General features: G+C 43.9%; 1 protein-coding gene across 3 annotated transcripts in view; it reads left to right on the top strand.

The window, feature by feature from the left end:
* Nucleotides 1–3488: 3488 nt before the first annotated feature.
* The window catches only part of lats1 (large tumor suppressor kinase 1), a 35527-nt gene continuing 22136 nt past the window's right edge, over nt 3489–16879 (top strand). The window contains exons 1-3 of one of the 3 annotated variants that reach the window (XM_069886016.1): nt 3489–3579; nt 5867–6374; nt 10984–11134. In XM_069886016.1, the coding sequence (XP_069742117.1) occupies nt 5982–6374; nt 10984–11134 (544 nt within the window). In that variant the 5' untranslated portion in view covers nt 3489–3579; nt 5867–5981. Of the gene's footprint in view, nt 3710–5866; nt 6375–10983; nt 11135–16879 lie in introns of all 3 variants that reach the window. The other 2 variants (XM_069886014.1, XM_069886015.1) reach the window with 2 other exon arrangements.

Below are 16879 nucleotides of genomic sequence, written 5' to 3'. Positions count from 1 at the left end.
AATTCTGAAGTTGTGCTCTCTTATGGGAAACAAACTTTCTATACCTACTCTGTCCATGCCTTTCAATATTTGAAATGTTTCACTGAGATTCCTTCCCCCCCTCCCCCATTCTCCTAAATTCCAACGAGTACCAGCTTTCATTCCTGGAATCATCCTTATGAACTGCCTCTGAACCCTCTTTTTTTCTTTCTTAAAAGAAAAGCCCAAAACTGCTCACAATTCTCCAACTGAGATCTCACTAGTGCCTTGTAAAAGCCTCAACATCACATTCTGAATGAATGCTGGCATTGCACTTGCCTTCTTCACCATCGACTCAACATGCTAGTTTACCTTCAGGCTGTCCTGCACAGATCTCCCAGGTCCCTTTGCATCTGGGTATTTTAAATTTTATCCCCATTTAGAAAATAATCTGCTCATTTTGTTTTTCTCTACCAAAGTGCATGATCATACACTTTCTGACATTGTATTTCATTTACCACTTCTCTGCCCGTTCTCCTAATCTAAGTCATTCTGCAGTCTCCATTTCCTCAACACAACCTGATCTTCCACCTATCTTCATACAATCTGCAAACTACCTCAAAGCCATTCATTCTATAATCTGAATACAGCAAAAGTGGCCCGAACCACTGACTCCTGTGAAACACTACTAGCATCTGGTAGCCAACCAGCATAGATCCCTGTATTCTAACTCTTTGCTTCCTGCCAATCAGCGAATGCTCTACCCATCCTAGTATGTTTCCTGTTATACCATAGGCTCTTATCTTGTTAAGTAGCCTCCTGTGGCAGCTCGTCAAAGGTTTTCTGAAAATCCAAATGAATAGCGTTCACTCCATCTCTTTTATCTTGCCTGCTTCTTACTTCATAGAATTCCAGTTGGTCATGCCTCCAAGTACTCTCTAATTTCCAGTGCCAACTTTAGAGTCATTACCTTCTCAGACACCCTACAAGGCCCTGAAATCCACCACTCATTTGAAAAGGAGGCCCAGGCCATCATGTAGGCACTACAACACTGGAGACACTACCTCATGGCAAATGCTTCACCCTCTTCACGGACCAGCGGGTGGTCACCTTCATGTTCAATAATAAGCAGAGGGGAGAAATCAAGAATGATAAAATCCTCAGGTGAAGAATCGAACTGTCCACCTATAATTGTGATATCCTATACTGGCCTTGAAAATGTAACGAGCCCTCGGACGCCCTATCCCATGGGACGTGCCTGTGTCCAAATGGACAGATTGCATACCCTCCACAACAACCTCTGCCACTCCGGAGTGAATAGGTCCATTTCATTAAAGCCCAGAATCTACCATACTCCATTGAGGAAGTCAGAACAATGACCAAAAACTGCCAGGTCTGTGCTGAGTGTAAACCACACTTCTACCACCTGGACAAGGCACACCTGATCAAAGCTACACACCCCTTCGAGTGCCTGAGCATCAACTTCAAGGGGTCTCGACCCTTCCTCAAACCAGAGCTTCTACTTCCTCACCGTCGTCGATGAATATTCTTGCTTCCCTTTTGCCATCTCCTGCCTGAACATGACCACGACTACGGTCATTAAGGCCCTCCACAATGTTTTCATGCTCTTTGGGTACCCCTGCTTCATCCACAGTGACTGGGGTACCTCATTCATAAGTGATGAGCTGTGGCAATACCTGCTGGCCAAGGGCATCGCCGTGAGCAGGACCACCAGCTACAACCCCAGAGGGAATGGGCAGGTGGAATGGGAGAATGCCATGCTCTGGAAAATCATTGTTCTGGCAGTGAGGTCACAGGGCCTTCCCATCTTCCACTGGCAAGAGGTCCTCCCAGATGTACTCCACTCTGTACAGTCACTCTTATGTACAGCCACTAACAATATGTCCCTAGGAAGTCTACATCAGGGACTATGCTACCTGCCTGGCTGAACTGCCTGGGACCAGTCCTGCCTCAGAAGCACACCAGGCAATCTAAGACTGACCCACTGGTCGAGAGGGTCTGCATCATCCATGCAAACCCTCAATATGCTTACATGGCCTTCCCTGATGGGTGCAAAGACACAGTTGCCATCCAGAATTTGGTACCATCGGGTTCCCCTCCGACTGTGATTGACCACCAATAGACACTCCCACCACTGCCATCTTGGGGTCCTTGAATGTGCTGCTGACCACACTACACTCCAGGCAACTATGATGCACCACACTCCCTCCATCCTTCATCTGTCCCTGTCCTTCCCCCCCACCCACCCCGGTGAATTGTAACCGGTAATGACAGACAAATCACACAAGCTGCCCTTGGCACCACGGTGGTGCCCCAACCATGACATCATTCTTTGTGACAGAGAAGTCCCTCGACAGACCACCTGTAAAATATGTATATGTGCATATATTTGCTTTGTTTTTCTCTCACCTGCAGGACTTCTTAAAGAGGAGGGGTGAATGTGGTAAACCACTGTTATACTATGATTAGCTATTGCCGCTTGACACACCTCCTGAGACTGATTCTACCCATTACCGCTTTGCATGCTCCCCACTCTTCCTGCCATGATCAGTCGATGAGGTTGGTTGCTGTTCCAGTCTATAGTCAATTAAAAGCCTATTTGTTTCACGACCTGAGTTTTTTGTGGTAATTAATGGTGCATCATCCTCAAAAATTTAATTAGGCTTGTGAGGCACGACCTTCCCATCACAAAGACATGCTGACTATCCCTGAGCAGACTGTACTTCTCTAAATGCTTGTATATCTTATCCTTAATAATTCTCTCCAATAGCTTGCCTGCCACTGCTCACTGGTCTATAATTTCCAGCATTCCCTCTATTACCTTTTTTTTTAAACAATGTGAATTAATTTGCCATTCTCCGACACCTTACCTGCGGCCAAGGGCATCGCTGTGATACTTTGCCTTTGATACTGCTCCTGTCTAAAAGGATCAGAATCAGGATTTATTACCATGAAATTTGGTGTTTTTGTGGCAACATCACAGCGCAAACATACATAATATAACCATCTGACAACATTACTTTAAAAAATAAAATATCAATAATAGTGCGCGAAAAGTAAGGCAGTGTCTTTGGATCATTGATTATTCAGGAATCTGAGCTGTCCTTGAGAATCTGAGTGCTTTTCTTTAGTGAAGAGGGCACAGCCTGGGTGGTGGGAGTCTCTGAGAATAGAGGCTGCTTTTTTAAGACACCGCCTATATAGATGTGCTCGATGGAGTGAAGTCTGGTGCCTTGATGTCCCAGGCCGAGTTAACAACCCTCTGGAGTTTATTCTTGTCCTCAGGTTATCTTCCTTTACTTTCTTTTGTGTATTGCACTGCAATCACAGCGTCTGCAGACTTTCCTGTTTAACCGGTCCATATTTAAGCATGCCCTTAATCAAGTATGCAATCTTGATAAATAGAGACAACAGTGCTACTTACGAGTGAAGTTTGGAGGTGACTGGCTCAAGGAGTAACTCCTCCCGGCCTCCAGGGGGCTCCAAAACTGAACATTTGCAGGAATCGTATGACGAGCCTGACGAATCCCCGGTCTGCACCGTGATCTCGCGAGAGGCACGATCGTTGCAGAGAGAAACGAAGCAGCCATTGTGGAGAGAGTAAGTAGAAGGAGAGCGTCGGCACAAGTAGAGGAGGAGTCTGAGAAAGGCTCTCGCAGCCTTTTCCTTGGCCCAGGGAGGTGCGTATCCGCGCCGATCGAGCGTTGGAGGCGTGCGGTACGATGAGTTGGTAAGAAGAAGCGAGGCCCAAAATGGCCGAGGGGGCTGGGTGATGATCTGGGGCAGGAAGGGACTGGAGCCCGCTGAGGTTGCAGGCCTGGGCGTGCACAATACCGCCGGCTCACTGGCTTAGGGCCCAGGGGGACAGTACTCCTCAGGTAGCAGTGTGAAGGGTTGCCTTTGCCCCCTTCCAACTATCCACCGAGTGCTGCCTCGCACTTCAGTATTGAATCACGGAATCCGAGTATAAAGAGAAGCCATTTGGCCCATTGTCTGAAAGAGTTTTCTCATGAGTTCCACTCCTCTTTCCACGCATTTTATTTTCAGGGATTTATCCAGCCCTTTTTCTAAAGTTGCTGTTGAGACGTACTTCCGCTACCCTTTGATGCAGTACATTCCAGATAAAATAGTGTAATTTCATCCCTACCACTGAATTTTGGCCCTTATCTTAGTTTATGTTCTCTTTATGATAAAACACACAAATGCTGGAGAAACTCAGCAGGACAAACAGTGCCTTTATGTAGCCAACGTTTTGGGCTTGAGCCCTTCATCAAGGTGCCAACAGAATCCTGTGTTTGACTTCTCAATGGAAAGTCGTTTCTTCTCATTCTCTGAAACCTTCCATAATTCTGCACTTTCAATTCCATCTCTCCTTCACTTAAACAATCTTAGCAGCCCTACTGAATGTGTAACTGAAGTTCTTCGGTACTAAAATTGAGTTGACTGTTCAATGTTGTAATGTTAGTCTTAAACCTTTTGGATCTTGTTTTCCAAATTTTTTCAATAAACTTCTCAAGTAAGCAGTTGTGTGAGGGTTTTTTTTACACTCCAGAATTGAAACAGTGGTTTGTTACATAAAAACTTTTACATTTTCTTCACTTTAATTTCTATTTCTTACGATGACTAGAATTAGCAGTTGGGCATCAATACACACCTTGCTACATGTTGGAAGTGGAAATCTCAACTACAAGACCTTAGCTATCCTGAATGAGAAAAAAATTAATGACTGTGAGAAAGAAGTGAACTGTGTAATGTGAAACATAATGGGGAAACTTTATTCCATGTCAATGTGCTTGTAAGGGAGATGCCATTGTATTTGTAACGTAGCTTGAGTGAACCTGATAAAATAAGGTTTACCTTCTCAACCAGTGATGGAGCTGATCATGTGCTGGACAAAATGTGGTGCAAATGATTTCCTAAATAAAATCCTTTATTTACTCTCTGCAGGCTTCACTGGCAGAGTTGATCTTTATTGCCAATTCATAATTTCCATTGAACTGAGTAATTTGCTACACTACCTTAAGTTGCTCAAGCTCTTAAAGTGTCAAACAGCTGCTGTGTCTGAAGTTGCATGGCCCAGATTTTCTTCCCTCGTCAACAAAATGGATTTTTACAACATTTTAATGATTTCATGATCACAATTACTGATACTAAATGAAGATGTTAAATTTCATTATCTAAATTCCCCCCCCCCCCCCCCCCCCCAATGCTGGCTGGTGTGTTTAAATCAGGCTGGAAAATACTTGTGGATGGGACAGAAAAGGCTGTTCGAAATGTCAAACATTCATAGCTGAACTTTGATCTAACTCCATGTAGTTGTCCCTGTCTTTCATCCCTTAATATAAATGGTTGACAAATATCAATCTTCAATTTACAGTCATCAATTGCTGTTTGCAAAATCAAGTTTCAATTCCATTGACCCAATCTTACTTTGCTAGATAACTCATGATTTGCAGCATTTTAATGGTTTGTTTTTCTTTGCTGGTTCACTAGTTTAGTTCTGAACCATGCAGTCCATTATTAAATTGAATCCTGGAGAGAAGAAATAGGCTTGATTGACCTTAGACTTTGGATTACATATGCAAAACAAGTTTCTTATTGGTTGTGGTACAATTGCTTCTTTGGGAAAATGCACGTGTGTGGAAATAACTGCACTTCAACTCCCACTACCCAGCATTTAAAATAGTGGCATATTTCCAAAGTCCATAAACTTAACGAGAATTAAGAATTTATTGGCATTTTGAAATCAATTTTTATTTATCAGTGGTGATGGAAATGATCTTTGCACATTTCTTATTGACCCAAAAATTCAAGTAGGTACTGTTGTGTGGTGAATCTTTTATTAGAGTTTGTTTTCATCATGTGATTCAACTTTTTTTGGTTCCAGATTACTGGATTTTAACAATACATAGATGAGCAGAACAACAGTTGTAACTAAAATTCTTGGATTTCTAACATAGAAGTCGACCTTCTGTAACTTGCTGATATTTCAGCTAACGTAAATGAGTCAAGACTGGTTGGTTTTATCTGAAGCGTTCATGAAGAGGGGGGATAAGCTTGATGGACATAAGCAAATGAGACCAAAAACATTCCCTGCCAGCAGCTTTTCTGGGAGTAGCCGGCAGATGTTGCAGGAAATCCGAGAGAGTCTCAGACATTTACCCAAACCATCGGGAGATACTGGAAGCACTGATCAAAGTATGATGAAATTGAGTGCAGAAGATACAAGGCAACAAGGACGGAATGCTCTTAAATTTGTGACTCACCAAAAAGCCTTGCAGGAGATCCGAAATTCTTTGCTGCCGTTTTCAAACGAGTACAGTTCATCAGTTCGTGGATCTGCTGATGTGGACAAGCATATGTTGCAAGACTTGGTGACTGCCGGGTTTGATGAGGTAAGAGGATTTAATTCTGAAGTTTTGCAAATGATTGTAATTATGGATTATCAATTTTATATTTTAAGGTGGCAATATACAGCAAATTAAAGGAGTAAAAGTATGGTAACAATGCATGTGTTAATGTGTAAATGGTCCATTAATTTGAAAGGATTTGTTGCAATGCCATCAATTGTGGATCTTCCTGTTGATTTTCTGGGATTATTTGTTTTTAAGATAGCATCTTGAATTTGCCCTGTTGTTGAGAAGGTGTGGATGGATTTGCAATTAATTTCTCTGGTTAGGACAAAATCCATTTTAAACTGTTTAGGTTAATTTCCATACTTAGCACATTTTTTTCTAGCCATTTAAAAGTTGCATTTTTTAAAAAACTTTTCCTTTGTTACTAAATCCAGACTTCTTAACTACTACTTCACCTAATTTGACTAATTCACACTATCATAGATGCATGGATTTGCTTCACAGTTCTGTTTTAATCTTTCCCCTCACACCTTAAACTTACATCTTTTAGTTTTGGACTCCCAAACCCTGGAATAAAAACTGTCGCCATTGGCTTTATGCCATCAGGATTTTATATACTTCATGCTTTAGATACTTTAGCTTCTTATTCTCCAGGTAAAACTTAATGTACTCCCGTTCTTACTTTTCTCTGTAGTTTTTCCCATCCCCTTTCCATTGGTCTCTCTAGCTGCCTTTGCACCTCTCTCACATTTAATGCTCTATCACCTCATGGCCCCTCCTCAGCCTCTTCATACCCCCTTCATATATGTAATATCATCCCTTTTTTAGTCTCGGAGTCCCCATCTGAAAGAAAATGACAGATCATTTGTAGCCATGGATGCTGCCTTATATACTGAGTTACTCAAACAGTTCATTATCCTACCACCAAACCAATTTTGTATCCAGTTTTCTAGTTCACTGTGATCTAACCTTACAAATGATCCTTCTATGCAGGACCTTGTCAAAGGCTATGCTAATGTCATTTTGACAGTACAGCCCTGCACTCGTGAGTACTCTTGGCCACTTATTCAAAATATTCATTTAATTCAATTAAATCTGGCATCTATCAATCCCCATAGGTGCCAGATACCTGGGGTTTTACTGTACTTGTACAATTTCTTGGGATTCTGCTTTACCTTAACTACCAAAGCTATCTCGTAGCTTTTATTTCTCCTAATTTCTGTCTTAAGTATACTTCTATATCCATTTTGTACCTCAAAAATTTCATTTCATTGCAGTTGCTTATACCTGACAGATGCCTCCTTTTTCCTGACCAGAGCATCATTATCCTTTATCAACCAGGGTTCCCTCACACTGCTAACCCTGCTCTTTGTTCTAAGTGAAACATGGTATTCCTGAGCTCTCCCTGTCTCACTTTTAAAAGCCACACAATTGCCAGCCATCCCGTTTCCTGCTAACAGTCTCTCCCAATCAACTTGATGTCTAATGCCATCCAAATTATCTCAATTCAGAATTTTAACTTGTGCACCTTTTATTTTCCATAACTATTTTCTAGCTAATAGAATTAGGGTGAGTGGCCCCAAAGTGTTTCTACACTGACCCATCAGCTACTTCCCAATAGGAGGTCAAGTGTTGCCCTCTCTCTAGTAGCACCTTTCTTGAGAGAACTTTCCTGGATGCACGTTATAAATTTTGCCCCATACAATTCCTGAGCAATATGGCAACAAGGAAGTGAAAAACATGTACTATTACAACCCTATAATTCCTACAGCTGTCTGCAATCTATATATCTGCTCCATTAATTCCTGCTGCCTTTGGGGGGGGGGGGGGGAGAGGGGCTAAAGCACAGTCCTATCAAAATAATCATTCTCGTCTTATCTTGCCCTCACTGGATGATTGCCAGGGATATCCTAAGTACTACCATGATGTTCTCCCTGGTCAAAAAAAAAACTCCCTTCCTCTCTTGGCTCTACCTTCATTATGTCTGTAGTATCTGCACCTCAGAAAATTACACTGCCAGTCTTGCCCAACCTTTAATCATGCTTCTGTAATAGCTATAGTATCTCAGTTCCATGTGTCTATCATGACCTGAGTTCATCTACCTTACCTGCCTGACCATGCATTAAAATAAATACAGCCTAATCTATCAGACCTTATTTGCTCTCTGTCCTGCCACTGCCAGCCTCCCTAATGGACTTTCTTCTATTTTGGCCTCATCTTTCTCATCTGCCACACTGCCACTTTGGGAACCATCCCCATAACTAGTTTCAACCCTCCTTAGAAGCTCTAGGAAATTTCCCCACAGATTTGAATGGTCATAATCACTTCATTTTCCCCAATGCTAAAAAATAATAAATTCTAGCACCTTGTGAATAAATCAATTCATTCAGTTACTTTCCTTTATTCCAGAAGCTGTGAAAAGAAAATCAAAATTGAACCTAAATCCTTTGAAAAGTTGAAAACATAAAATAATCTAGCCAGTTGTATGCATACTGATAGAACAAAATGGCATTACCACAAAGACCAATCCATTCAGATGTTCAAGCTTATCATCTGATTGTACAACTCGATTACACAGTGTTCTCCGGTCCACAGTACAGACATACATACAGGCAAACAATACAATTACACAATGCATATATACATGTATTAAAATAAATATTATAATAAATAGTAGAGTCATAGAGAGTTGCCCGAGCAGTTCAACAGTCATTCTACAGTATCACTGCCCATGGGAAGAAGCTGTTCCTCAGCCTGGGTGGTCTGGCTCCAATACTTCTGTATCTTTTTCCTGATGGGAGTAAGCTGGAAGATGCTGCATACGGGCAGGTAGGGGCCCTCCCTGATTTTGAGCCCTCTTTAAACAACAATTCCAGTAAATCACATTGATGGGGGTAAGGGAGACCTCAGAGATCCTCTCTGCTGCTTTTGTGGTCCTGTGGATTGATCTCTGATATGATTCTCCACAGCAACCATACACTCTGTGATGCAACCAGCATGATGCTCCTGTAGAAAGTGGACAGAATATTGGCTGATTTCATTGTCAATCCTGGTTAAACACATATTCAGGATGTTCTATTGTAACAGACAGATTGTATTTATTTAATAAACTATTTTATACAAGGCTTTCACAGTGGGAGATGAAAGAAATAGTACAGTACATCATTTGTAGTCAGACATAAAATAATATGAATCAGATCTACAGATGAAATAAATTGAGCAACAGGCTTAATAATTCCAATTAAATGATCAACCTCAGCATAATCCTTGTTAATGTCTCCTTGGAATGCCTGTTAATACTTTGAGTGCAATTTTTGCTGTGGAGTATTATCAGTTTCCAAACATGAAACCACTTGCGCTCCCTAATATAAAGAACCCTACTTCACCAACAGGAGACAACGGCCTTTCATAGGTTTCTGTATGAGGTTCAAATTGATTTAGAGAAGTATTGCAAACTCCTGATAAAGGCAAAAGAGAGTTAAGTATTTTAGTTTACTTTCCTAAGACCCATATTTCACAAAATCACCCCATAAAACCACTTTTGTGAACAGAGATGATCAAATGTCAACAGCATGGAAGGTAGCCATTAGACCAGTTAAGTCTGTACCAGCTGCCACTTCTTTCATCTCAGCTCCATTTTTAACCCTTAAATTCCTATCTCCCTGAGCACTATAACATACTGTAGGTAGAAAAGATGAGATTCTAGAGTGAATTTTGTGAGTTAGGCAGATGTTAAAAAGCAGGACATCAAGGATTGTAATCATTAAATTACTCCTGGTGCCACATAGTTGTGAGGGTTGGAAATGGGTGAATAAGGTAGATGAATGCATGATCTAGGAACTGGTGCAGGAAGGAAGTTCTTGGACCATTAGGAAATCTTCTGGGGCAGATGTCTCCCGTACAAGAGGGAAGGGATGAACATAAACTTGACTCATCCCAATTTTGATTCGATACTGCTGTTCATAAAGCAGAAGGGACATATTTGAGTATAAACAATTGATTCTGAGAAACAAAACTTCATCTTGTGTGAAATATTTTGACGTACTGTTTGTACATGTACCATGTCAGTTGTTTACCATAATGAGTGAAGAGAAGGATAATTTTGAATGATATTTCAAAGCTAAGAGGACACAGAAATTATGTAAAAGTTCCAGGCTGACCTCAAGAAGCATATCTTTAAAGAGTGATTATTACTTGAAATGGTGTCAGGGTAGGCAAATGATATCAACAATAAACCTATCGGGATAAACTGGGTGGGTGGGATTATTGATGTTAAAGGTAGGGGAATATGTATGGCCTTAATAGAGTTGATAAGGCAGTGTGTGATATTCTGATAGTTTCATTTTGTAGCAAAATGTATTAAGTTGCAGTCATTCAGATACTGTGAGATTTTTTTATTCAAAAAGATGGGAAGGGTAAATTTCATTTATAAATGGGAAGAAAAATTATGCCTTGGGTGAAAGGCCAAACTGTATGTAATGTAAATTTTTTTAAGTTCACACTTATTTCCTTCATCTGTGAAACCAGTTACCAAATGTATTAAATGTTAAAATGATTTGAGCCATTTCAAAATTAGTGCTTTTCAAAAATATGATGATGCTTTAAGATGGAAGTGTGTTCCTTAGAATCTGCATTTGATCATTTGTAGGACATGGTTGTGCGAGCACTCAAGCAGACCAACAGTCGCAGTATAGAAGCTGCAATTGAATACATCAGTAAGATGAGTTGTCAGGATACCAGGCGAGAGCAGATGGTCACTGCAGCTGCAAGACCAGTGAATGCTAGCATGAAGTCATCAGGTATGCCTCGGTAAAATGACTACCTAATTGCTAAGATATTGTCTTTTTTTCTTGTTTTCACACTTAGTTGTCGGTTTCAGTTGCAGAAACATAATCCATTCGTACATATCCAGTTTCTAGGTCACTTCAAATGGTTGCTTTGGTTATGGCTTGCTAAAATTTGACTTTAAAAAAAAAAAAAATTAAATTTAGACATACAGCACGGTAACAGGCTATTTCGGCCCACAAGTCTCTGCCACTCAATTAACCTACACCCCTGATCAGTTTTGAAAGGTGGGAGGAAACCAGAGCCCCCAGGGAAAACCCACGAAGACATGGGGAGAACGTACAAACTCCTTACAGACGGCGTGGGATTCAAACCCTGGTCCGTTTCGCTGCTGTTGTAAAGGCATTGTGCCAACGAGACTTTATTATTGGGATATTTAATATATTCTCCCAAATTTATTTTCTAACAGCATCATTTTATTTAATGTAGCAAGCTACTGAACTAACTTTGCCTTTGTTTGGCTACGACTATTTTTACAGATCATTGTGGCTTTGAACATCTTGTCAGTTGCTCAGTTTGGCATCAGTTCTGAATAATGCTGCACAGCAGCTATTGGCATATTTTAGTCAATTAACATATTTAAGATGCTCCTATGCTTGAACTGCACGTGTATTACATGTACTTCGTAGTGCCAGAAATGAAGGTTCAATCCTGACCTCATGGTGACTGGGTGGAAATTGCTTATTGTTCTTTTGATCATGTGGGGTTTCTCTGTGTACTATGGTTTCCACCCACATTCCTACAGTTTGGTAGATAATTTGTTCGAGGATGTAGGTGACAGGTAGAATGTGGGAATGAGGATGTAGGAAGAACAAAAAAAAAATTGGAGTTGACGTTGAATTAGTGTAATTGTGGTTGATGGGTGCCTTGAATTCAGTGGCTGAAGAACCTGTTTTCTGTGCTGAATGTCTCCATAACAATTTTAAAGGCAAAAAGCTATGGATTATTTTTTTTATTCTGAATCTGGAGTCTACATGTTCTCAGCCCATCACTTAGGAATAATGTGTAGCAACTGCTATGGCAGTGCTACCAAGAAAAGAGATGTCCACAGAGCGAGGGTGAACCAAAGACTGACTTTATTGGTTTGAATTTGTCGCGTCTCTGTGCTGGCCCGCTCACTTCTGGTTATGTACCCGCCGGCCTCCAGAAGTGGAGGGCTCTTTAGACCACATGTGGCGCTAGGTGTGGGGCTCCTTCTCAGCATTGAAGGGAAGCCTGCACCATCTTGGGCTAGCCATGTGTTGCGGTGATTCAGCTCATTCACTCACTCAGCCTGCTACACTACCTCCCCCAAAATTCTGCTGCTCTGAGTGGTCTGACTTAGTCTTTGGGCAGTCTACCTGTGTGTTTGACCCGGGGGTCTGGGGCTGGCAGGTCAGACTGAGTCCAAGGGTGCAACTTTGAGGTGGTTAACTGTGCATCTGACCTGTCAGCTGCAGTACCTTGAAGGGGGCTTCATATGGGCACTGTAGGGGGGTCTCTTGCTGTTTTCTGTGTACGAAAACTTAGTGGGTGGACTGTAGATCCACTGGAATGTGGCTGGGTGGCAAGCTGTGTCTAGACAGTGCCAGGGGGTTGTCCGCTCGCTCTCTCAGCCTGTGCAAATCGTCTATCACACTGGTCTGTGGGCCAGGGGATTGAAATCTAGGTCCCCTGGGACGGAAAGCGGAGTGCCGCACACCATCTCTGCGGACGATGTTGGCAGGTCCTCCAGTGCTGTGCAGATCCCGAGCAGTACCCACAGGAGTTCGTCCATCTAGTTTGGCCCGGTCAGTCAAACTTTCAACACCGCCTTCACGTGATGGTGGAACCGTTCAACCAGTCCGTTTGCTTGGAGATGGTAGGCTCTCGTATCGTGGACCTAGCTGCCACAGAAATTCGCCAGGTTGGACCAAAGGGAGAAGGTGAACTGGGCTCCTCTGTCCGATGTGATGTGAGTTGGGACTCTGAAATGTGCGTCCCAAGTGCCAAGGAAAGCCTGTGTGCATGTCTGTGTCATATACAGCCATGGGTATCGCCTCTGGCCAGTGGGTGAATCTGTCGATGGCAATGAACAGTTACCTCATACCTTGGCTCACTGGGACGGGGCAGACTATGTCAACGTGGACATGTTCAAACCTGCGTTGCGCCGGCTCAAAAGTCTGGAGGGGGACTTTGGTGTGCCGATGCACCTAGATGTGCTGGCACTGTAGGTTCGAGCCCACAGGGTAACGTCTTGGCAGAGCCCATGCCACATGAACGTGTCCGAGAGCAGATGGACCGTGGACCTTGTGGAGGGGTGAGATAAGCCATGGATCTGGTCAGAAACCCACCGTCGCCAGGTCACAGGTAGGATCTGCCTTGGGACCTGGTGGAGATGTCACACAGCAGGGTCAGTTCTCCTTGTGCGACGCAGAAATCTCTGACCTTCAGACTAGTGATGGCTGTCTGATACGCTCTGGTCCTTGAGCTGGGTGACGTCGAACCCTCTGCAGGTTGCAGCAACAGCGGACCAGGACGGCCCATTGGCTTCTACATTGGCCTTGCTGGCAATGTGGCGGACATCTGTGGTGAATTCTGATACATAGGAGAGATGCTGTTGTTGTCTTGCCGACCACGGGTCCAAGACCTTGCTCAGTGTGTTGGTCAACGGTTTGTGGTCTGTATAGGTGCTGAACATTCCCCTCTGGCATGTAGTGGAAGTGCCGTATCGCCAGGTACAAGGCCAGCAGTTTGCAGTTGAATGCACTGTATTTGGAGGTGCTTACTGAAGAAGGTGATGGGTTGCCAGTGCTTGTCGACGGGTGTGCTAGTACTGTGGCCTTTGCCAGTGCTGACTTGGTGGCATGGAAAGCCTCCGTGGCCTCTGACGTTCATTGCAGCGTCTTGTTGCTGAGTTTGTCGAGGCCAAACAGGGGCTGCAAGAGGGTGGCCACTCCTGGGAGGAAGCGATGGTAGAAGTTGACCATTCCCAGGAACTCCTGTAGTCCTTTGGTTGTGCTCGGCTTAGGGAAGTTAGCCCGAACTGCTGTAGTCTGTTGAACAGGCGGGTGAGGTGCTTTCTGTGGATGCTGGCCTTTGGGCTGGCAATGAGGATGTCGACTAGATAAACTAAGATGAAGTCGAGGTCCCTGCCGACCACGTTCATTAGCCACTAGAATGTCTGGCCACTTTTTGGAGCCCAAAAGGCATTCTTAGGAATTCGAAGGATGTGATGATGGCTGTCTTCTGGACGTCATTGGGGGTGTACTGGGATTTGGTGGTACCCCTTTACGAGGTCCACCTTGGAGAATATCCTGTAGCCTTGTGGCAAAATCCTGGACGTGTGGGATGGGGTACCTGTCGGGGTCCGACACCTCGTTTAGACGTTGGTAGTCGCCACAAGGATGTCAACCGCTGGAGCCCTTCTGCACCATGTGGAACGAGGAGACTCACGGGCTGTTGGAATGGTGGACAATCCTCAACTCCTCAATGGTGGCGAACTCGACAGTGGCTTGTTGGAGCTTGTCTGGTGGGAGGCACTGGGCTCGTGCATGCACTGGGGGGCCGCCGTCAGTCTCTATGGTGCTCCACACCATATGGTGTGTTGGAGTTATGGAAGTTTGGTGCCAATAAAGCTGGATATTTGGCCAGTAAAGTGGCATACTCATCTTGGTCCAGGGCGTGGATTCCCAGTGGTGAAGGGGAAAGACTGGAAAGTTGTGGCGTTTACTAACTGGCATCTTATCATGTCTACCAGCAGTTAGTGAACCCAGAGGAAATCCGCCCCCAGTAGTGCCTGTCCCACGGCTGGAATGGTGCCCTCCCACTGGAAAACAGTGACTGCAACGTGGATGGTGACCAGGTGGATCCCGTAGCTGGAAATGGAGGATGCTTGCAGGAGAAGACCTTTGGTGTTGTGTCCTGCCTCAAAGTACATGGGTGGAATGAGGCTATTCTCTGTGTCCCAGAGGAAGTTCCTCTGGTCTCTGAGGTAGAGAAGGCCTTTTTATGTGTCAACCGATAAGGCCATTATCGGTGGCCAGCCTGACCATTTCCCATTACTGTTGGTTTTGGTGGTGGAATATGAGCACGGGAGGGGGTGCACCACTGGGCATTCCTGCCCCATCAGCAGTGGTATAAACAGTACTCGCTGTTCTGCTCCGCATGCTCTTCACATTGCTGCTGTGCTGCAGCTACCACTAGTGTTTCTGGTGGGCTGAATGGGGTGGCGGCGCCGATTGCATAAACTGGTTGCATGTGAAGGGAGCTCTGCAGTTGTGTGTGGAACAGCTTGTCTCCCTCCTTGGCTACGAGGTGCAGGGGTACTGAAATCCATGTCTGAAACTGCTGAGGATACGTGTTCTGGTAGTTTCAAGAGGAGTAGGGCCTCGAACAGGAAACAGTATATGCCCTTCTGCCAGGGCCACCATCTCGTGCATGTTGAGGATTCTAATGGCCCGCTCGTGCTGTCTGAGCTCTAGGGTGTTGAGGAGGAAACGTTGGAACTACTCGTACTTGTGCTCCATTGGTGATTTTCTATGAAGGAGCTTACTTTGGCAGTTGTGGTGGTGTCCAGGGTACTGATGACATGCAGAACTTGGTGTCCTCTGAAACAATTCCCCTGACATGGAACTGTGACTCAGCCAGCTGTAACTAATTCCTGGACTGGCTTGCCCAGAACAGCGGGAGACGTATGCCCACTGCATTGGTCGCAGGCCCTGCGACTGTGGATTCAGCCAGTTGCTACATTCTCGTGCGATTGATGCTGGTTCCAAAACATTGGAATCATCAGGGTCACCACGGTAGCAACTGCTGCGGCAATGCGACAGGGTAGAGAGACGCCCACACAGTGTGAGGGTGAACCAAAGACCAATTTTATTGGTTTGAATTCGCCGTGTCTCTGCGCTGGCTCGCCCACTTTCAGTGATGTACCCACCAGCTTCCAGAAGTAACATCATCGCGTCACGGTGTCACTCTCCAGCAGGCGGGCCACTATGTGGAAATGGAGGGCTCCTGAGTCCACACGTGGCGCGAGGCGTGGGCTTCTTCTTGAAAGTGAAGGAAAGCCTGCGCCATCTTGGACCAGCAGTGTATTGCGGCGATTGAACCCGTTTACTTGTGCGGTCGCTCATCCCGCTACAATAGTTCATGGAATTCCTTTTAAAGAGTAGGTCTGAAAATTAAAATATCCTGATATTAAATTAACCCAGTCAAGTAATTTAAAAAGAAAGATGCAAAAGAAATAATGCCGTGTATGCTGACATATAAGGTAGGACTTGAACTTTAAAATTGTCACCCCAAAACCAGGGTTCATCTTATACGCCAAGTATAAAATCTGAATTTTAATCGCAAAGTCTCAACACTCCCCTGCACCAAGTATAAAATATGAGCCTTAACAGCAAAGTCTCAGTGCTCTCCCACGGGGACCATCTACCCAGTCCAACTGCAGTCAGCTCTGTATAGGCTTTAAAAGGCCTATTAAAGGAGCCGACAGTGATTTATTTTAAAATACGCTAATAAAATTTAAACCTTTATTGGGTAATTTGCCTTTAAAATATCGTGATAGCATAACTCCACTGGTCAGTGAGATGGTTGGTAAAGGACTATTCGGCAGTAAGGCTTGGGGTAGTCTTATACAGTGAGAATAGCTCAATTCAGGTGGAAATCTAGGGGTCATCTTATACACTGGCATATTTGGTATACTATTGTGGAGTCCAGTTTTTGCCCTTTCCCTTGCC

This window comes from Narcine bancroftii, chromosome 6 (assembly GCF_036971445.1).
Source record: "Narcine bancroftii isolate sNarBan1 chromosome 6, sNarBan1.hap1, whole genome shotgun sequence".
NCBI classification, from domain to species: Eukaryota; Metazoa; Chordata; class Chondrichthyes; order Torpediniformes; family Narcinidae; genus Narcine; species Narcine bancroftii.
This window is presented reverse-complemented; position numbering and strand designations above follow the sequence as displayed.